The sequence below is a fragment of the Polistes fuscatus genome, unplaced genomic scaffold (genome assembly GCF_010416935.1).
Source record: "Polistes fuscatus isolate 324 unplaced genomic scaffold, CU_Pfus_HIC Scaffold3, whole genome shotgun sequence".
NCBI classification, from domain to species: Eukaryota; Metazoa; Arthropoda; class Insecta; order Hymenoptera; family Vespidae; genus Polistes; species Polistes fuscatus.
This window is the reverse complement of record NW_025113107.1, coordinates 11,608,306-11,629,282: the sequence shown is the minus strand read 5'-3', so window position 1 is coordinate 11,629,282 and position 20,977 is coordinate 11,608,306. Positions and strand designations below refer to the sequence as shown.

The 20,977-nt window shown below is 28.8% G+C and overlaps 4 protein-coding genes and 1 long non-coding RNA gene across 11 annotated transcripts; 2 read left to right on the top strand and 3 right to left on the bottom strand.

Moving 5' to 3' along the window:
- Positions 1-153: 153 nt before the first annotated feature.
- Positions 154-559, bottom strand: LOC122519750. Its single transcript, XR_006304356.1, has 2 exons — positions 492-559; positions 154-298 (listed from the first exon to the last, which is right to left on the bottom strand). It is a non-coding gene; the product is annotated as an uncharacterized LOC122519750 (long non-coding RNA).
- Positions 560-1,867: 1,308 nt separating this feature from the next.
- LOC122519128 (telomere-associated protein RIF1-like) lies at positions 1,868-12,592 on the bottom strand. 5 transcript variants are annotated; one of them, XM_043638395.1, is made up of 16 exons: positions 12,338-12,592; positions 11,681-11,853; positions 11,268-11,471; positions 10,881-11,175; positions 10,443-10,789; positions 9,785-10,367; positions 9,514-9,713; positions 9,287-9,427; positions 9,056-9,221; positions 8,758-8,965; positions 8,450-8,673; positions 7,964-8,368; positions 5,107-7,551; positions 4,607-5,014; positions 3,500-4,534; positions 1,868-3,407 (listed from the first exon to the last, which is right to left on the bottom strand). In XM_043638395.1, exons 2-16 carry the CDS (start codon positions 11,776-11,778, stop codon positions 2,694-2,696), a joined length of 7,473 nt encoding a protein of 2,490 aa, XP_043494330.1. In that variant the 5' UTR covers positions 11,779-11,853; positions 12,338-12,592; the 3' UTR covers positions 1,868-2,693. The 5 variants fall into 5 exon arrangements, with proteins under 5 accessions (XP_043494330.1, XP_043494331.1, XP_043494326.1 ...); XM_043638396.1 differs by having other exon boundaries at positions 3,500-3,753; positions 4,450-5,014; positions 12,338-12,590; XM_043638391.1 differs by having other exon boundaries at positions 3,500-5,014.
- A 164-nt stretch (positions 12,593-12,756) lies between these two features.
- Positions 12,757-16,683, top strand: LOC122519129 (disks large-associated protein 5). Of its 2 annotated transcripts, none has more exons than XM_043638398.1 (5): positions 12,757-13,080; positions 13,619-15,981; positions 16,101-16,275; positions 16,356-16,514; positions 16,573-16,683. In XM_043638398.1, the coding sequence occupies exons 1-5, from the start codon at positions 12,915-12,917 to the stop codon at positions 16,623-16,625; spliced, it is 2,916 nt and encodes a 971-aa protein (XP_043494333.1). In that variant the 5' UTR covers positions 12,757-12,914; the 3' UTR covers positions 16,626-16,683. The 2 variants fall into 2 exon arrangements, with proteins under 2 accessions (XP_043494333.1, XP_043494332.1); XM_043638397.1 differs by having other exon boundaries at positions 16,083-16,275.
- On the bottom strand, positions 16,604-18,902 carry LOC122519130 (telomerase Cajal body protein 1). Of its 2 annotated transcripts, XM_043638400.1 has the most exons (6): positions 18,571-18,902; positions 18,421-18,472; positions 17,964-18,369; positions 17,652-17,884; positions 17,317-17,550; positions 16,604-17,241 (listed from the first exon to the last, which is right to left on the bottom strand). In XM_043638400.1, exons 1-6 carry the CDS (start codon positions 18,817-18,819, stop codon positions 17,021-17,023), a joined length of 1,395 nt encoding a protein of 464 aa, XP_043494335.1. In that variant the 5' UTR covers positions 18,820-18,902; the 3' UTR covers positions 16,604-17,020. The 2 variants fall into 2 exon arrangements, with proteins under 2 accessions (XP_043494335.1, XP_043494334.1); XM_043638399.1 differs by having other exon boundaries at positions 17,964-18,472.
- A 334-nt stretch (positions 18,903-19,236) lies between these two features.
- Positions 19,237-20,947, top strand: LOC122519157 (ATP synthase subunit gamma, mitochondrial). The gene is made up of 3 exons (XM_043638451.1): positions 19,237-19,343; positions 19,782-20,337; positions 20,416-20,947. Exons 2-3 carry the CDS (start codon positions 19,808-19,810, stop codon positions 20,780-20,782), a joined length of 897 nt encoding a protein of 298 aa, XP_043494386.1. The 5' UTR covers positions 19,237-19,343; positions 19,782-19,807; the 3' UTR covers positions 20,783-20,947.
- The last annotated feature ends 30 nt before the right edge of the window (positions 20,948-20,977 follow it).

The window sequence follows — 20,977 nt, the reverse complement described above, 5'->3', positions numbered from 1 at the left end:
AAATGAGATATAAAGAGAGAGAAACGAAAGAGGTGGAGAAAAAGAAAAAAAAAAGGAAAAGAAAAGAAATGAAGGCAGTTTTAAAATCACGACCGAAGCTAATATGCGAGGATTATTGCGTGTTGAGGGGAAAAAAAAGAAAAAGAAAAAGAGTTAAAAAAAAAGTACCAAAATCGTATCTTCCAGCTTCATTTTTACAATCATATTTCATTGAACACACCCGCACTATATTTATCTAGTATCTATCTGCATCTATTTTTCTCTAATTCGGAACTTGTTCTCCTGCTCATTGCAAAGTCTGGAAGAATTGTACAAATTGTACACAGTTTTCAATTAAAATTAAAATAATACACACACATATATATATATATGTAGTAAAGTATAGTATGTAATTGTTTGTGTATGTATATATATATATATGTACCTAAATGTATATAGTTAAACCATTTACTCTAAAAACGTAATATTTTTATCGCATAAATTTTACTTACAATATTTGTATGTTCAATCTATGATGTTCATGCTCTAAAAAGGAATACGTATCGTAACAATACTCGACTGATTCGTAAATGTTCGTGAAAACATCGAATCTAGTGTAAGATAACTATTTTAAATGTGACACGTGCGCGCGAGTGCGTACGCTTTCACGAGACGGCCGGAAATTTGATTTCAAGCGTTGTTTACGTATAAAGGGTATTGGGATTCGTGCCCATTCCAAACCTACTTATTTATACATATATATATGTATATACGTACATATATATATCCGCGAAAGAACGTACGTTTTACCAAAACGAACAAATCCTTCAATAAATAAAAATCAAAAAGCTTCTTTTCGTTTTTTCATTATTCTTTTGTTCATTTTCAATTACTTCGTTATTTGTAATATTTTAAATATATACTTATACTTACATATTTAGATGAGGACGTATATTTCATCTCGCAAATCCTATTTTTAACATTGGAAAATATAAATAAAAGTCAGATAAGGATACGCAAATAGAAATAAGCATCCTGAGTTACCCATGACGTAATTCCTCGTACCTCGGGAAAAGGAAACGAGAACCGTGATATCTTATGTTTCAGTAAAGTCGAATACGATTGGCATCATATTTTGAAACCATGTCTTTTGGGATTACTCCGTACTCTGGGAAAACCATGTGTGTACTAGATAAATCATTCTCGACTAATATAAGACGATCCGATTACTAAGGTTGTTTGATATTTTCAGGCTAACGAGTTGAAATCTGCAATATCATTATGTGAATTTTTTTTTATTTAGAATTAAACAAAATTTACTATAAAGTATGTCAAGATATTTTTATTAAAAAAAAAAAAAGATTAGAGATGTAAATATCATAGAGAAAAATAGTTCTTATAAGGTAAAAGTTCAACGAACAAGTAGTAAGTACATGGGTGGCAATAATCGTACTGCCGGTGGGTAGATCAGTAGTACGAGTCAATAATAGCAACTATAGTCGAACAAAAGGAGAAAGTGCCGATTGTATGCAGACATACGGCTAAGTATTGTGTGTGACAGTATAATTATGACAGAGGACTAAATGAAAAATTATTAATTTATGAAATAATAATATTATAACATTATTAATATATGAAAACATTTTATTAATTAAATTAAAATTAACATTATATTATTATATTAAACATATAATAATTCATTTTATAATATAAATTAATTATTATTAATTTTATCGTTTAATTCGCTGTCATAATTACCAGTACATACATATACTTTGAACAAACGACAAAAAATGTGATTCTTTCATCTTTTTTTTTTTAATTAATTAAAAAAGCATAAATAGCAAGGGTTGCATCAGAATTACGTCAAAATATCTAACTCATTATAGAATTATGCATGTGTTAATTATTCGACAACAGAAATTATAAAATACTGAAAAACATTGAAATGGAACATTTTGTACGAAGAATGGTAGTCGTTAAATATATTTGACTGTTAATAATTATAACCAATATACATGAACGTATTTACAATAATAAATGCTTAATTCTAATATGACGACGTAGAAAGATTACTTAATATCTCCTCTAAAATTTATCATCAAAGTTCTCGCGAAACCGTAATTTTCTTGATATAGTCTCTCTTTTCAAATTTAATTCATCGATGAAGAATAATTATTCAAAATCTACCTTTTATCCCTCTATTTGAGAGATTGTTTTTCAAATATCGTTATTTTATCCTAATTTACTTTAGCGAGAATTAACAAGTAGAAAAAGAATGGATACTCTTCTTATTTCGCTTGACAATTTATGATTTCTATTTGATCAATTTTCGAATAAATTAAACATTCAAGAAGAACGACAATTTCTTCAGCTTTTATAAAAGCTTGTAAGTATATACAATATTAGAATATCGTTAACACATCCAGCACACAATAAAAGCTGTTTACTTTCGTTTCAATTATAAAGTGATTTAATATATTGTGTGTTTATATGACAATTAGATACATTATATATCCAAATATCACAACGAATAAAGAAAATAAAGCGAATAATGTTTAATGATTCGTTCGTTTGTCCTATAATATGCTTATACTAAATTCATGTAATTAAATGAGATATAAATGTAAGATGAATGATTACATCAATGATACTCATTAATAATAACTCTGCAATGATTATTTAAATATTTTTATAGAAATAATCTTTTATTTTTATTTTTCAGCAGCATCAAGAGATAATTTATTTTTCATCGATTCATGATATGCGTCCAATAATTCTTCGGGTTTCAGTTTTGAACTAATAGCTTTATAAATTTTCAGTAATTCCTCTCTTTCACTTGTTTGTTCTACACGCGAAAGTACTAATTCAGTAGACCACAACTTATTGAACACTTCTTGTATAAGATTTGAATTCTGTGATGTGAGCGTTTCTGTTATATCGGTCATACTACTATTTTGCAAAGCAATATCCAAAACGAGTCGCGGTGGTATAAGTTCATCGTTTGCAACAGTATGACTAATTATTACATCCATGGGAAGTCTCTTCAACATATCACTAAAACACGACAGATCTCTTATAGGAGCTTTAATACCACTTTCTTCTTCCTTTTTCAATGTCACTGATAACATTGCGGCCAGTTCCTCAGATGTATATTGTTCACCTACATAATTTTTTATTTCCTTTAAATCAAAAACGTTCATACAATCGTCAATCGTTATTTTCTTTCTATAAGCACTGAGAACTTTATGGAAAAATTTTTTATCGCCACTAAAAATATCGGGAAGTCTTAAAAGAACTTTATTAACACCGCAACCACGACATACAGCTTTTAATTTCGCTTCGCAGTAACTTTCAGTATTGTTAAGTCCGAGTATTCTTAGGGTTTCTTTTTCAAATTCTGCTTCTGGCAAAGATCTCGTTTTCAGCTATAACAAATTAATATTTTTTGTTTTTTCATTACGTTATATGTTTATATGAAAACAAAAATAACATAAATAAAACTTATACTTTTTCTTACCTTATAATGTCCAAGTATTGTTTCAGGAGAAGATCGTTTGACGGCACTTTGCATTACTAAATTAACATCAATTTCGTCCAAAAGATCTTCTAATGCCATTTGAGCCTCAACAGATTTCGTTGCTACACTTGGAGGTTTTGGACATAAAATAGGATCGGTACAAACTCCGATAGATCTAGTCGTATGATTTGGATCAACCATCGATATCTCAATAATTGGTGATTTTTGCGATGAAACATTAATGTCGCTTGGTTCTGTAATAGATGGATTGATGTTTATATTTGTAATCGATTCTGTTTGGTTCAATAATTCAAGTTCCTTATTTTGCAAATAACGAGTTGTCGATTCAGTGTCATTATCAATAGGCGAAAGATTACATTTAAGTTCTGGACAACCCTTCATAGATTCTAATTTCAGTAAACTTTTGTTAATATGATGATCCAAAATTTGTTTAGCAAAATTAACTTTATTTACATGATGCTTTATAGGCATCCTATTTATTTCACGCGCGGTCATCTGTGCAAAATCGCCAACAGTGACTATATTTCTACTTGCAAAATAAGAATTCAATTGTCTAATCCACGATGGATAAGTTAAGTATGATGTTAAGGAATTTATAGGTTGCTGACATGACACCAATTCTTGATAAAATGCCTCTGTGTCATCAAAGAGTTCTGGATTAGAATATGTTACTCTAGATTCACTTGCTTGACTTGGAGATAAACTTCCAAAAATTGAATCTGTTATAGTTAAAGTATCATGATCTGCAATATTTTCTAATTTTTCTGTACTAGTTGTTTGTAAAGGTTTAGTGCAACATATTTCATCCGAATTTACTGTACTATTAAAACTAGTAATATTTCCCACATCTACTGTATCTTCCAAAATGTCTTCATTAGTTATAATACTTAATTGTGAAAGATCTGCTGAATCGTTTTGATTATTCACACCTTTATCCTTGTTTTCTGGCTGTTGTATATTATTTTTGTCATCTATACTGCCAAACATATCTTGCTGAGTTTCAGATTCTTGGGACTGGAATATTTTGTCATTTTCAGTCGACGATGAAAGCGACGATGTCTTTTTAAAGATAGATTTGTTCCCTACCATTTCTAATTCTTTGGACAAATTATCAAGTGAAACAGTAGTGTATAACTTTGTTTCTGAATTCTCGTTCATATTCTCGGAAAAACTGCAGGTTGTAGGATCATCTATAACCATACTTTCAGTAGATTCCAATTCTTCCGCTAATTGTGTTAATAATACGTTCTCCCTTTCACATTGTAAGTCAACTTCGCATCCGTAATTTTGTTGCATTTCAATGTCCTTATCCTCTTTATCTGAATCAATTTGAACGAATTTAAGTTTCGTTTGTTTCGCTCGTAACGGCGAATTCTTATGAATCAATACAATTCGAGAAGATAATTTATTTGGTTTATCGGGACTTTCAGTAATCACAATCTCATAACCCATCTGTTTGGAAACTAGAGGATCCGCAAAACTCACTCGTTTTCTCTAAAAAAAAGAAAAAAAAAAAAAAACAAGTTAAAATTTAACTAAAGATACAGAAATACATACATAAATATATAAAACAAGAAATAAAGTACCTTGCTTGGTGTCGTATTTTCTAAATCACTTTCTGTTAGATTCAAACGATTACGTTTCAAAATACTTGCACTAGGTGATGCTGTTAATGACGGAGGATTTGCATTGGACCATTCCAGCATAGGTAGCTCTGACTTTCTTTGAGAAGGCGATAAACTTCCGTCATTTCCTTCTTCATTTACATTATCCAAACTGATTAGCATGTAATCAGGTATTGATTTATCCACATTGGGTGAAATTTTTTCTCCGTTATTTTTTAAAGTACAAAACAATGGTACTGGCGAAGATGATGGAATAGTATATTCCCCAGATTTCATATTATTAAATATTTTTTCTTGACGACTACTACATGGACCAACAATTTTATCATTATCTTTAAATATCGCCGTTTTATCTTTTTTTCCTATCTGCGCCTCGTTTTCTCCATCTTTATTAAGTTTAATCTTCTTTACCATCATTACATCCTCATCCGCTTTTACAGATTGGCTATTATTCTCCGTTATTATTTGTTTTGTAACTAAACCCAACATATGAGCAGCGCGACCCCCTTTATTTCGATAAGTTTTTAGCTTTAAAAGTTGATTAATATTAGTTGTAGGTGACGATACAACTACCGCAGATAATTTGTTTGTAGGTGAATTATTTACTTGGGATACTTCCAAAACTGTCTTCTTTTCATCTTCACGTTGAATACATCTAATTTCATGATCCGAAGAAGTACTTACAACCATTTCAACAGTGTTATCTCCTATGTTTGATGTCCCATCAATTTTAGTGTTATCTTCTGAAATCTTTTTAGGCACATGGGGTATTTCTTTTGTACTTTTCTTTACTGGAGTAGATTCTGTCGAAACATTATCTTTATTAGAAGATTTCGTTACCGGAACATTTATGATTTTATCAATTTTATTAATTTTAATGAAACATTTTTTATCATTGTATTTTTCTTCTAATTTTGATATTGTGTTATCTACTTGTGAATTTTGTATAATATCCTCTATTCCATCTTCTGGGCATGATAATGGTTCATCTTTATTTATACAGTCTTTAGTCTTTTCATGTTCATTTGTATTTACGTTGCATTCTTTCATTTTCTTTTTACTTTCTTTTATTTTTCCAACATTCGGCGAAGTATCCTTATCTGTGATTTCATTTTGAATATTAACATTGATACTATCTGTTACTTCAGGCAATACGTTTGTACTTTCATCAGATCTAGAACCTCCGGTGGTATCATATTTATTAGTTTCCTTTTCTGAAGAATTCTCCGTTGAATCAATCATATTTAATTCTTCACTTTTATTTCCCTCAAACTTAAGACTTTTCCTATTTTCCTTTTTAGATGTAGACTGACCGCATACACTTGGCTTAGTTTCATCGCTATTCTTTGAGTCTGGACTTTTTCGTACATACGATCGTACAGTTTTAGTCTCGCCATCAGATTCTTGTACCTTTTCTTGTTTGGATCTTCGACGATTTGTTAATGCACTGTAAAATACCATATTTATTTTTAGCCTCGACATCTCATTTTTTGTACGTTGGCTCAATCGTTCTTCTTTTAATTCATCCAAATTTTCATTTTCTAAGGATCTTACACTCTCAGAATCACTAGGAATTTCAGAAACATATTTTTTTCTTCTTCGTTGGCAAATTACTTCATCAGAATCACTATCTGAAGCATATTTACGTTTTATACCTCTTTTTTGTTTAGTTATAATTGATTTCGTTCTCAATCTTCTTATTATTTTAGGTTCGCTTTGTTCAACCTGAATATCTGTTGTTTTATCAAAATTTTGTTCATTGGTATCTACCTTCGCCGTACTATTACGATTTCGTCGTTTACCATTTCCTAATATCGATGGAGACAATGTCTGCTCAGATTCTTTTTCATCTGGAAATTCTTCTCGAGATTCGAAATTTAATCGTTTTGCAACAGAATCTAACTCCTGCTCATACATTTCCTGGCTATCATTATTGAATGATATTTCCAATTTTTTAAGTCCAGAAGTCTCAGATGTCGTACTAGTCTGTTCTTTGAATAAATCATCAGATGTACTATTTTCATTTACTAGACTTGTAGATTGTACTGGTGGAACACTCTGTTGTACTGCTTTCAGATCAGTACTACTAATAGTGTCTGTTTTATCAGCAACTCTATATTCCGTTACTGTAGAGTCAATGGTGTTTTCTTTGTTAGCATCATGATCAATATTTTCTTCTGTTACAGTATCATCTTTTCTAGTGTCCTGTGCATGATCAACCTCATTAATATGTTTACTTCTTTTATCAAACCATTCCTGCAAATGCTGACTACTTTGTGAAGTTGATTGTGAAAGGTCATTATACAATGCAGGGATATCTTCTCTTTTCTTTTTTAATATTTCTTTTTGATGCTCAGTCAAACGATTAACATCGTATTTTACATCTGTTTTAATATAAACGTATTCCTACCCGAACAAATATAGAACATAAAAAACTTGTTTTTCGATATTTATATACAGGGTGTCGTGTAACTGATGGTACAAGCGAGCAAGTAGTGACTCTAGATAAAAAACTAAGTAAATAATGTATAAGAAAATTTGTTTACGTGTACTTGACAAATTTGAAAATTTATCAAATACATATGCACTTGACTGGAATTATAAGCCTGGAAACCAAAAGCCTTATTCGATAAGCATAAGAGTAGAACCGATACAAAAAATATCATACTGACAATGTTTTTAAACATATTAAGAAAAACGAAAATTAAGTAATCACATTTGTTGAACTGAAACTGAATCGAGTGCACGCGTACTTGATAAATTAACACCCTGTATGTATGTATGTATGTATGTATGTATATATATATAAAATATCTACCTGTGTTTCTGGATTAGGTAACGATACCCTTTTTTCATCATTTTCTTTCTGTGCACTGGTAAATACATCCTTAGAACTTGCAGATTTTCTATTTAAAAAACTGCCTGCCATCTTAACTTGTTTCGCAGATTTCTCTTTATCTTCTAATTTATTTCCCTCATCATTTAATTTAAATAGCAGTTTATCTGGTTTTATTTTATTATGTATCTCTTGAATTACGCTTTTTTCTTTATCATCGAAATTATTTTCTTCTTGCAAAAACGATAATGTGTGCGTTGCTATTTCCATATTAGAGTGATTTACAGATTTGATTATAACTTCTTTAAATACCAACAAAAATTCTGAACTATAGCTTTTGTCAAGACCTTTAATAATGATAAGTATTGTCTCCCATAAACCTATACTCTACAAATAAATAAATCTTATTATTAACGATAAACATTGAAATAAAGTATCGCATAAAATTCATTTATTTGATTATCATACCTCTTTCAATGACGTTTCCGCTGAAGATATGAGCACAGTTTCAATTACTGATCTCAAATATTGCAAACATAATAATGCCTTTTTTTTATCATAACCATATATAGTAATAAGCACTGTAGATAATGCTTTCAAGACGATATCACAATTAGTAAATTGTGAATTATTGAGATTAGTTGTAATGAGATCCATTAAATATTCCATAAAATATGTTACTTCATTTCGAACTAAAAGTAAAAATTTAATAAATATAAATATCACGGGATAAATAGATCTTTTTTAAATTGTTATAGAGATCCATATTACCATACCCAGTAAATCATTATAATTTATATTACTTAATAACATGTCAAAACAGTAAGATATGTAAATGCTACAATCCTTATTCTTATTTAAACAACTCTGCATCATTTTCATGGTATTTAATAGTATTTCATTAGATTTTACTGTGACAATCAAATCTCCTTGTAAATCGAATTGTTTGTATAATCTTTTCCAAGTGTTACTAATTTCTAGAATCTATTAATAAATCGTATTAAATATATTTACCAATTTACTAAGTTTATAATATTATTTAATGTATATGTAATTATATATAAATATAAAAACCTGTTTTAAATCCTTCGATAATATTTGCGTAAATGGAAATTTTAAAATATATTCTGTAGTCTTGAAATTATGTTGGGCGGCATTGCCTTCATTAATTTTGCCTGTATCTTCTATATACGTTATTAATATTTCTGCTACGATGCACCATACTTCAGGTATAATAGTTCTAAACAAATAAATGATATAAATATGATGTTTATTCGCTTTCTAGTCGAAATTTAATTAACTCACGTGGATTTATCTTCTACATTAATCTCTATTAATTTGTCCAAAACCTGTTTCAAGAAATCCAATATATTTGAGCTATACTCTTTTCTTATTTTTGACTTAGCACACTCCCATAATAAACAATTAAGTCCTTTGCAATGATTCCTTTAAATTAAATGTCATAATAAAATTAATCTATCTTAAAATAATATGTATATTATTTGAAAACAACAAATATATATAATACTAACTTCTTGATTTTTGGCAGAATTGAAGTAGAGAAAAGTTTAAACAATAAGTCCAATAACATTTCTCTGTGGATTTGAATATCCTTAAAATTAGGTAAATCAATAACGATAACATCAAGAATTAAATCCTGGATCATTGGCTTATCAGCAATATGATTTACCAATTCATTTATTATTAATAAAATGTCTTTATAAACGAGATCCTGAAAATTGTATTTAATTGTTAATATGTACACAGAAAAAAAAATCTATAATTGATATATTTGCTTCTCACCTTTATTTCTGTCTTCGATTCTTGAGCATAATTAACTAAACTAGACCATAAAAGTTTTCCTACTTGATATCGATTTTTCATTTCTTTATCATTAATTTGGCTCAAAATAAGTATGGCTTCTCCAACGCTATGTATGATACTTTTAAAACATTGTTGAAAAACTGTACCACATATACAATTTGGAAGCATTTCTTCTAAAATTGGTGTATAAAGCATATGATTTTCTTGTTTTGCGACAAGAAGCTGAGATAAAGCATCCAAGGCAACTAATTTTGTTTTAAAAAATCTCTTGCCAGGCGAGGCAACATCGCATTTAGATGAAAGTAATGGTGTATCTCCAAGTGGACCAAAGCAAAAGTTCAAAAATTGCGTTAACACGGGTTCAACAAATTTGCCAATATCTTTATAAAGTTTAATAATCAAATGCCACCAAACTTCCAATTTAGTGAGAGCTATTAATTCAGTCTTACTATTTTTTGCATTTAATGGTATACACAACAATTTTATTCTTCTTGTAGTTCCAAGTTCTTGGGGATCTAAAGCAAAATTGTCAATCAACAATTTCCATGAAAGGAAAGCTTGCCTAAAAAACAATAAATATATAATTTAAAAAAAGACATTATTTATCAATAATATCAACAATCAATATATATCAAACCTCCGTATAACAGCATCAGAAGATTTGAAGGCTCTTTCCTCAACACTGAGTAAGTTATTTATCAAACTTGCACCACGGTGAAGATCGGTACCAAGCAATTGAACGCTGATATTCCATTGAACAGCCCAGTCAATTTCACACACCGATACTAAAAGCTGCATTCGTTTGCAATACATAGATTGCAAATCTGTCTTATATTGTGACCAAACATCTGGTAAATCATTACGAACATGTGTGGTCAGATTAGTTGTGATTGCTTGCTGTAAAAGTTTTAAAGCAGGAGTACGCTGTCGCCTATGACCCATATAAGCTAATAATATAACTTTCTCCATTAGTATTTCATCGAACTGTAATGATAATATATATATATATATAAATTAATATAGAATATTTAAATGAAATATATTTCAATAAAAATAGAATATTTGATCTATATACCCTCTGTATTTTAGTATCAGCCATCTCAACAGCTACTTTGTATAATCTTCTCAACAAATTAAGACTATAATTAATCATCTCTTCTTCGATCTTCTGATTATTGGATAATGCTTTGTTTTCTACTTCAGTTAGTTTATTTAAATTTTCTGTACATGCTGTTGGTAAAAGCCAATTCATTGTGGCAGGCTGTATAGTTTGCAGGCAATCGTTTAATAAATTAACAATTGACTTATCATTAGCAGCTATCAATATGGCTATATCATCCACCACGTCTAGTAATTTAAGAATTTTTAGTCTAAAATCATAAAATGTATATCAAAGTTAATGAATACGAAGTAGAAAAAGTAGATCCCATTGATTTAATAAAAAAAAAAGAAATAATCAAACCTGTCCTTTCTACTTATATGTTGCATTGATTCAAATAAATTTAATTTGTGATTCCTCAAATTTTGCACAATACAAGTAAGCGTATCATATGCCTCATGTTGTATATTTTGATCTTTGCTCGTAGAAGCATCTATGACTAACTTGCAGAGATCCTTATATTGTTCTTCTTTAATATTATTTGAAGATTCTAACTTTTTGAGATTGCTAAAAATAAAAGTTAAGTAAAAATAAAATAAAAAAGTATACTCCGTAATTAGAGATAAACAATTGTACTTGTAAATAAATGTATACATTTAAATTAAATAATAATTGAATTATTACGTTATCTCAAAATGATTCAAATAAATATATAAATCTTTGATTGTTATAATAAAATCAATAAAATAAAAGTAAAACAACTTGACATTTATTACTTGCGAATATAGGTTAAAGCATCTTTCTTCTCCTTGTTGCTACTAGACTCTCGTAGCATTTTAAGAATCTTAGGAAAAGATTGCGTTCCCGTAGCCATATCTTTTCACTTGTTTACAAAGGCGTTATCGAAATTGAATCATCGCTTAAAACACTCGTAGCGCGTTTTGAAGCCCTAAAAGAAAATAGAATTTTATGTGGTACAATTTGATCAGTAGGAAAATTCTGCACGCGCTAGTAATGCGATAATAATTTCTAGGGTTCTGGATAGTTCCAAGAAATTAAATCGACGATGTATTCACGATCGTGTATACGACATATACACAAATCTATATTTAACAAAACACTGTATTACGCACAATATCTTAATATTCTAAAAAGAATACATTGATACTCTACTAAGCTAGGCGAAACAAAAGCATTAAACATTTGTTGTTTTGGAAGCAACGCCAATATCTCTAATACCAACGTTCGATTGCACTGGAGTTGCACTCACGTTAAAATATTTCATGCAATTCTCATACAACCCTTCAAATCTACATATTTATCGCAAAGCAAAGCAAAGCATCACAGATCCAAATAAACGAATTTTTTTCTTAATCCGATAGTTTTTAAAACCTTAGCTATCTATCTCAAATTAATTTATTAGAAAAATGTACCTTTTTCCCTATATTTAATTACAAACTCGACGATTAGGTTATTTGTGATAATTACTTGAGATGTATTATTTTTACAGGTTTTTTGTAACATGCATAATGAATTTTCATAAAAACCTTATAAATAAATACGTACAACTAATGTTGAACGCAACAATTTAACACGACACTGAGTAAATGATAATTTTGTTAAGATGTTATCTATGTATGTAGTTACAACCACGTATACATTGGAAATTTTATACACGATTAGCACGAAATGCATTGGCGCCAAATTTTTTTCGAGTTTATTGCGTCGCTTCTGAGATAGGTGGCGTTAAATTACAGTACTAGAAATATTCTTTTTGATTGGTGGAATCTTAGACAAAAAGAACACCATCGTTGTAAAATAAGTTTAGTATTGACCAATCCGAGAAGGTGTTATATTAAACAATTCAGAAGCGATGTTATATTTGAAAACATTTTCAGTTATACTTCCAGTAAGCTTTTAAGAGATATCGAGTTATCGTAAAGGGAGTTATTATTTTATTCAAATTAATATTGTTTGAAAATTTTTAAATTTTATTTATTGACATTGAATATGGCTAATTATCAAAGTCAATATAAGGTAAATAATAATTTTGGAAACATTAAAAATAATCGTGCTAAGCGTGCTAGAATATCCGAACTCAAACGTAAAGAACAGAGAATTGAGGACTTCGCAAAAAACCGTGAATTAGAAATTATTCCTGATGAAAAAACGGAAGGTAATACATATTATTATTATTATTACAATAAAACTAGAAATTTAATAATTTTCGAATGATTATAACCAAGTAATGTATAAGGTTGTTTATTAATTTGTTTAAGATTAACTTTTTGAATTTATATGACAGTCTGTTAAATGTATGTTTATACGTCTTACTAAAATTATTCAATAAAATAGAAATAAATTTTTACTTTTATTGATTAATATCTTTACAAAAAAGGTAATTCAATGTTACTAAGTATTTTTTGTAAAAGAATTCATAATTGAGAAAATTTTAGATTATCCTAAACTAATGACTGACTTCCAAAATTGTTAATATTTATAAATGTTTGTATTTGGTTTATAATTAAGCATATTAAAGGTTGGGAAATAATAGTATTGTTGAAAATTTAAAGTAGATGGTACTTGATCAATGCAATGAGTTGGCTATGTGATATAAATGAATAAGCAATGGAGATAGAGATGATATATATATATATTTTTATATATGAGATATATATATTTATATTTATTAATTAATAATATTTTTTGTTTAGATGTCAAGGATAACAGATACCGTAAGCTATTAAAATGGAGAGCGGAACGTGATAGGCTTAAAAGAATGGAACAGATAAAGAAAAAACCTGCCTTCAAAGTAGGCGTAGTCCATCATAATTACTATTCTCCTCCGATAAAAGATTCTAATGTACTACCTCCTATTAAATCATCTCTACACAATCAAAAACAAATTACACAACCTGCATTACCATCAAAAAGAATAACCAGAGCTACTGAAAAACGTCTTCTTAGGAAACAAGAGATATTGACTACCGAAGTACCACCAAAACAAAATGTTATAGAAAAAAAACAAGAGAAATCTGAAGGCAAAAATAAAAGAAAAAATAACGTTAAAACTGAACAAAAATCTTTTGCACCCAGTAATTATAAGTTTACTGCTCCAAGCGGTATAACAAGTATGCCTTTATTTGGTCGTGTGAATATAATACTTACACCTATAAAAGATTCAAAATCAATTAACAATAAAATTAAAGAAGGAATATCTTCGTTGAACGAAAAGTCAGAATCATTAGATCAAGAATATAATGAAACAACTAATATAAATGATAAAATGCCTAATAATAACATAATAAGCGGTTCAATAGAAACATTAAATAATAATCGTGAAATGACATTTGACTTTCCTGACAAAGAAGGAGAATTTCTTAGAAATAGTACTTTTTCCGATGATAGTAGTCATTCAAAAATGATACTGTCGCCTGGCAATATTTCAGTCATCATGACAGAAAAAGAAACACACAAAAATTCAAGCAATAATAAAATTAAAACTTCTTTTTCAAAAAATATTTCTAAGGAAAAGGTTATAAACAAGTCCTTTCAAAATATAAATAGCAGTCCAAATAAAGAAACACCTTCTTCAACAAAGGATAATTTAACAGAAACTAATTTATTTAAAGATCCAGCATACTTTTCACCATACATAGTATCAAGTCGAGGTAAAAGTAATGCTAGAAAGGAACAACAATTACGTCGTGGTATTGGCTCTCCAAATGATAATATTCCTACTAAAGAAACAGTTATGCAAACTCTTAACTTATCGATTGAAGAAGAAGAACGTACTGCGCAATATTTTGCTTTCCTATTAAAAAAAGAAACAGACAAACTTAATGAACTTATCAATAAGTGGACAGATATTCAAAAAGAATCAAATATTACAGAAGACGCTCAATATCTAATTAATCAAGCTATAGGACAAACACGTTTATTAATAAATAAAAAATTTGAAAGATTTCAAAGACTAGTATCTGACTGCGAGAGTGGTAAAGGAGAAATGTTAGTTACTTGTAGAGACTTACAAGGATTCTGGGATATGATGTACATGGAAATTCAAAATTGTGATTCACGATTTGAAGCATTAGAAAAGCTTCGTTCTAGAGGCTGGGAAGAAGAAAAAGAAGAAATTGTTGCCAAAGTTAAACCTAAAAGAAAAGTAGTGTCAAAGAAGAAAGTTGTGCCTAAGAAGAAAAGTTCAGTCCAAGCTTTTATCTTGGCTGCTAAGCAAAAAATGAAAAATAATACAAACAATTCAAAAATATTACAAAAAGATACGAATGAATCTTTAACTTCCGTAAATAATATTGATATAGAAAACAGAGATGATATCGTGATCAACGGTGATATTAAACATTTGAAATCTACAGACTCTAAAGATGAATTATCTGTAGTTGCTACAAACAGAAATTCTAGACAAAGTTTATTAAAAAAAACTCTTTTAACGGAAACATGTAAAACTATACAAACTCCAATGACCATAATGAAAATAAGCCAAATGTACAAAACGCCAAAAATTGAATTAGACGATTCCATATCGTATATTAACTCTAAGCAAGCACCAAGTAAAAGCATATTAAAACGTTCTGATGATCTTCCAATAAATAATATATATTTAACAAGATCCACACAGAAAGTTAACTTTAATGACCAAGTGAGCTTGAATGAGCTGTCTATTGATGAAGAAGCCCAAGATAGTTTAGCTGCTAGATTAGCTAGAATAGACAATTATGATTTAGATAATGAATACGTAAATGATAACGTGAAAGTTGAAAGAAAACTCGAATTCGATGATTCTTTTCAAAATACAGAAAATAATTTACAAGTTAATACTAAGCAATTACTTTCATCTACTGTAACTAACAAGAAAGACGATATTCTTCTAAATGATAAGACATGCGAACAATTTGTCACAAATGCTTCTTCACCAGAAAATCAAAAAATATTAAATATGTCATTAAAGGAATCTGCAAAAAATAAAACTAAAAGGAGAACTCTTAGAAACAGAATCATTGTAACGGAAAACTCTACAAATAGAATGTCTACAAGAAATAGAAAAACTGATATTAAAGTAAGTTGTAATCGAATTTCTTTATGATTCAATATATATTAGTACGCTTTTTATTTTATTTTTTTTTGTTTAAAAGCTTATTTAACAATACATTAATTTAGGATTTAATTGATGAAAAGGATGAAAATAATCAAAAAGAAAATAAGAGTCCTCTGAAGTCAAGAAAACAATCACGAAAAAAGTCAATTAATGTTGAAGAAAAGGAAGTTAATGTAAAGAAAGAAATCTGTGTCACACCAGTAAATGTAAAAAAAGAGCTAAGAAGATCCTCTCGAAAAAGTGTGAAGTTTAATGGTAAAAATAAAATAACGATATGATTTCAAATAATAACTAATGTATATTGTTCACAAAATAATAACAATAACTTTTTCTAGCTGAAGATTGCGAAGCCTGTGTAGAAGGTAAATTTAATCTTCCACTGACACCGTATTTTAGATGTAGCAAAGGTAGATTGAGCTTCTTAGAAGAGAATAATACACCTATAAAACCTCCTTCGCCCAATAAAGATTTGATTTCATGGGATTCTCCAAAAAGTGAGTAACATGTCAAATTATTATTAAATGCATATACTTAATGATTTTGTAATTTCAGTTCCTGCTAGAGTAAGAAGATCCACGAGAAATTTCACTAAACATGTACTTTAATAATCTATATTGTATAACTTCTGTACATATACTCTTCTACTTATTGACTTACACTTAACTTTTACTTATCAACTAATTTTACTTATAGATATGTACACTTAGCTTTAACTTATTACTTATTAACTTCTCATTTCCTTTGTCTAGTATTTCTTTTGCATAAAAAATCAAAATTACATTAAATGTTATTAAAAATTATTTTCAATTAAATGTATAGTTTAACATTCAGTGTTTTTGACAAAACTCAGTTTTGGTGGTAATAAAAATAAAATATATATTTTTAGCTATTTCTATAAAAATATATAAAAATAATATATAATGTACAAATATATCTCATTAAGTATATTACTACTGAATCTATAAATTAATTAAAAAAGCATCTGTTATGGTGTAATGAATTAATTGAACCACCATAATTTTACGCTATTATCTCTATTTACTCCTTCAATATCACAAATTCTTTGTCCTGAACTTGTTGCAACAATTGGCAAATTTTTATGTATACTCACACCGTTCACGCTATCTTCTGATATTTTAAATTCATATTTTGGATTCTCAATTTCATCGTCATTTTTACCTTCTAATAATTCCCAAATATTAATTTTCCCGTCTACACCTCCTATAAAGGAAGAAAAAAATAGTAAATTAAATTTGTATCTCTCATGAAATTCTTAATAAATGATATATATAATACCTGATATTAGATGGTGACCATGACTTGTGATATCAAATTGTATTCTCTGGTTTGTATCTGCTTGCCGTTTTTGAAAAGAATAAAGTACAGTACCAGGATTACGAAGATCCCAACATAAAAATTCATTGGAACGTCTAACAGCTGAATACAACTTAGTTCCACACGGACTAAATTCAATTTGCGTCACACCACTTGCTGTTTTAAAAGTACAGATTGGTGTATCTTTGTAAAGTCCTAAATATAAAAAAAACATAAAACAAAATAAAATATAGATTAAAATTAAAACACAATTCGATTATCATAAAAGATATAAATGTGCTGAACACAATACATACCAATACTTTTAGAATATGTACCAAATGCCACCAAGCCTGGCATTAATGGATTTTCACGAATACAAGATACCAATCCGCTGATATTTGGAAAATCTTTCTTAAAATTAATGGTCTCAATTTGTCGTCCAGGATAATTAGTATCAAAAATATGTAGAGTATTTTTAAAACCGCTAAAAATTTGTTTACCATAATCAATAAATTGAACACTAATGGCAGCTGCTACTTCGTCGACACTATAGAACAGATAATATTTTAATTTAATCAATTAACATTTGTAATAAAATAATTATAAGCATAACAATGAATATTAACTCGTTATAAGCTCTATAAGTAGCTCGCAATTCTCCTGTAAACGCATCCCATAAATGTATTGGACTTTCTTTACTAGTACTAAGAAAACAACATGTTGCAGGATTCCATGAATTCATGAAAGGATACCAGCAGGTATCATATACAAGTCCTCCTTCCTTGACAACTACAGCAGCTTTAAGATCTAATGTTGTAAAGTCCAATGGTATTTTATTAGAATAAAATGTTGTTGGGAGTTCGTATAAACGTATTCTAAAATCTTCTGATGGTACTAATAAACATGTATCATCCGGAGACCACTGGCAGCCTTTTGTAAAATTTTCGCAGGATGTAGTTGGTTGATATTCTTTAGTAGCAATGCATATCAACTTTGGTGAAACAATCCAATTACAACTACAAAAAGAATCATCTGTTGTATTCTTAGAAGTTAAATCTATATTGTCTACTTCAATTTTCTCACATAAATTAGGTTCTATCTTTTCCATATTTAGTTCTGAAGGTACACTTGATTCCTATAACATTTAATGTATATATATTAAATAAGGTATCAATAAAGTTAATTGTAACTTTTAATACATATATTAATGAAAAATATTTCAAAAATACTGACTATATATGGTGCATGATCAATAGATATCTCATTGGTATTGTCTGGGATGTAAGACTTTTGTATTGTTTCCACATTTGTTTCATTATTAGAACTTTGTTCTTGTTTATTTTCAATCTTTTTTATAGAAATAGTAGGACTTATGGAAATATTTTTAAATGTAGGATTGACAAGTTCAATATCCATATGTAATGTGTTTTCATCTTTAATTAAAGATATTAAATCAGTTTTATTAACACTTTCACATTCCATAATAATAAATATCTTTTAAATAATACATAGAACAAATCCACATCAATTTAAATTACTTCTGAATGAAAACATAGTGCATAAAACGTTATAACATAAAATTTCATTTGACCACTCTAGCAGTGATACCAACAAATTTTTTTATTTCATGTGATTAACACAAATATTCTTTCATTTTTGGAAAATATATGTAAATATTTACTAAAATACTTTTTTATATAATGACGATTATGTGTGATATTTTTTGTTTATTTTTAAAATGACATATAAATTTTGTTAAACACCATATTTGTTGAAAATATTTTATTGGTAATTGAAAATTGGCGCCATTCTGTCATCACTGTTAGGTTAAATGCGCAGTCTCAGCTTTCGTCGAATAAAGACGAAAAAAGCTGAAGGAAACATTGACTATGTTGGAGTATAGTATAGATTGTACCCCTTTCACATGAAATTACTATTCCGTGCCAGAATAGTGGACGAGCCGTAATAGTTACGAGTTTACATAATTCGATTAATTATTTTATCTGGTGAGTTTTTTGTACCTTTAAATAAATTCTTTTGTTCAATTAAAAAATATGAAGAACAATTAGAAGATCTCGCTTAGAAACAAAGTAGTACAGAAATTTCAAAAACGACATTGACATTGCCATATTTGATTGGTAATAGTTACATAAATGTGCGATTACCACCCAAAAATTATATGTAGAAATAAAACTATGTTATAAAATATGAATAATCCTACGTAACAATTAATTCATACTATTATTTAATATTTTACATATTTTCTGTTATCATATCAGTTTTTAAGTAAACCATTTCTATATTTAAAATTCACTCATTATTTTCAAAATGACTGACATTTAATTCAGAAATGTTTTTATATATAGTAAAATAAATTATGAATGTATAATTTTTAATGTGAATAAAACTAATCTCTTATTTATTTTCTTTTTATATTATTACAGGAGTATATATAACAATTACAACAAACATGTTTTGCAATCGTATGTCTTCAATAATTCGCCTTGCTGCGAAACAGCAGCAAGAGCAACAGCAACGGGGCATGGCAACACTTAAGGCTATCTCCATGCGTCTTAAGTCAGTTAAAAACATTCAAAAAATCACACAATCCATGAAGATGGTGTCTGCTGCCAAATATAATAGGGCAGAACGTGATTTAAAACAGGCTCGTCCACTCGGTTTTGGCACAAAAATATTTTATGAGCAAGCTGAGATAGCTGCACCATCAGAAGAACCAAAAAAGCTAGTTGTAGCAATAACCAGTGACCGTGGTTTATGTGGTGCTATTCATACTGGCGTTTCACGTAATATCCGAGAAGCCTTATTAGCAGATCCCGCAGAACGAGAAAATACTAAAATTATCTGCGTTGGAGAAAAATCACGTGCTATTTTGTCACGTTTGTTCGCTAAAAATATGTTATTTGTTGTATCCGAAGTAGGACGTAAGCCACCTACTTTTAATGACGCAGCAAAAGTTGCTATAGAAATTATGAACAGCGGGTATGTAAAAATTGTTCAGTATATATATATATAAATATTATTATATACATTACTCATATTGTTTTTACATACTTACAGTTATACTTTTGGATCTGGTCGCATTGTATATAACCGATTCAAATCTGTAGTATCCTATAATGTTGATCAACTGCCTTTATTCGATAAAAATGCAGTACTAAGTGCCCCTAAATTGAGTGTTTATGATTCTCTTGATGATGATGTTATACAAAATTATTTAGAATTTTCATTGGCATCCTTATTATTCTATTCAATGAAAGAAGGAGCCTGCAGCGAACAATCCAGTCGCATGACTGCCATGGACAATGCCAGTAAAAATGCAGGAGAAATGATTGACAAATTAACTCTTACATTTAATCGTACAAGACAAGCTGTTATTACTAGAGAATTGATTGAAATTATTTCTGGTGCTGCTGCATTGGAATAAATATTCCATTTTAACACCATAATGTGTTTTAATATTAGCACTAAGTAATAGAAGATAGAAAACAGACAAAAAGGGTATCCGAATAAGTCTAAGACATTGTAGTGAAATTTATTAAAAATGTGCTACAATTTGGACTGATAATGAATACATACTGTTTTCAACAAACTATTGAGATTTCTGAATTACTAAAACTGC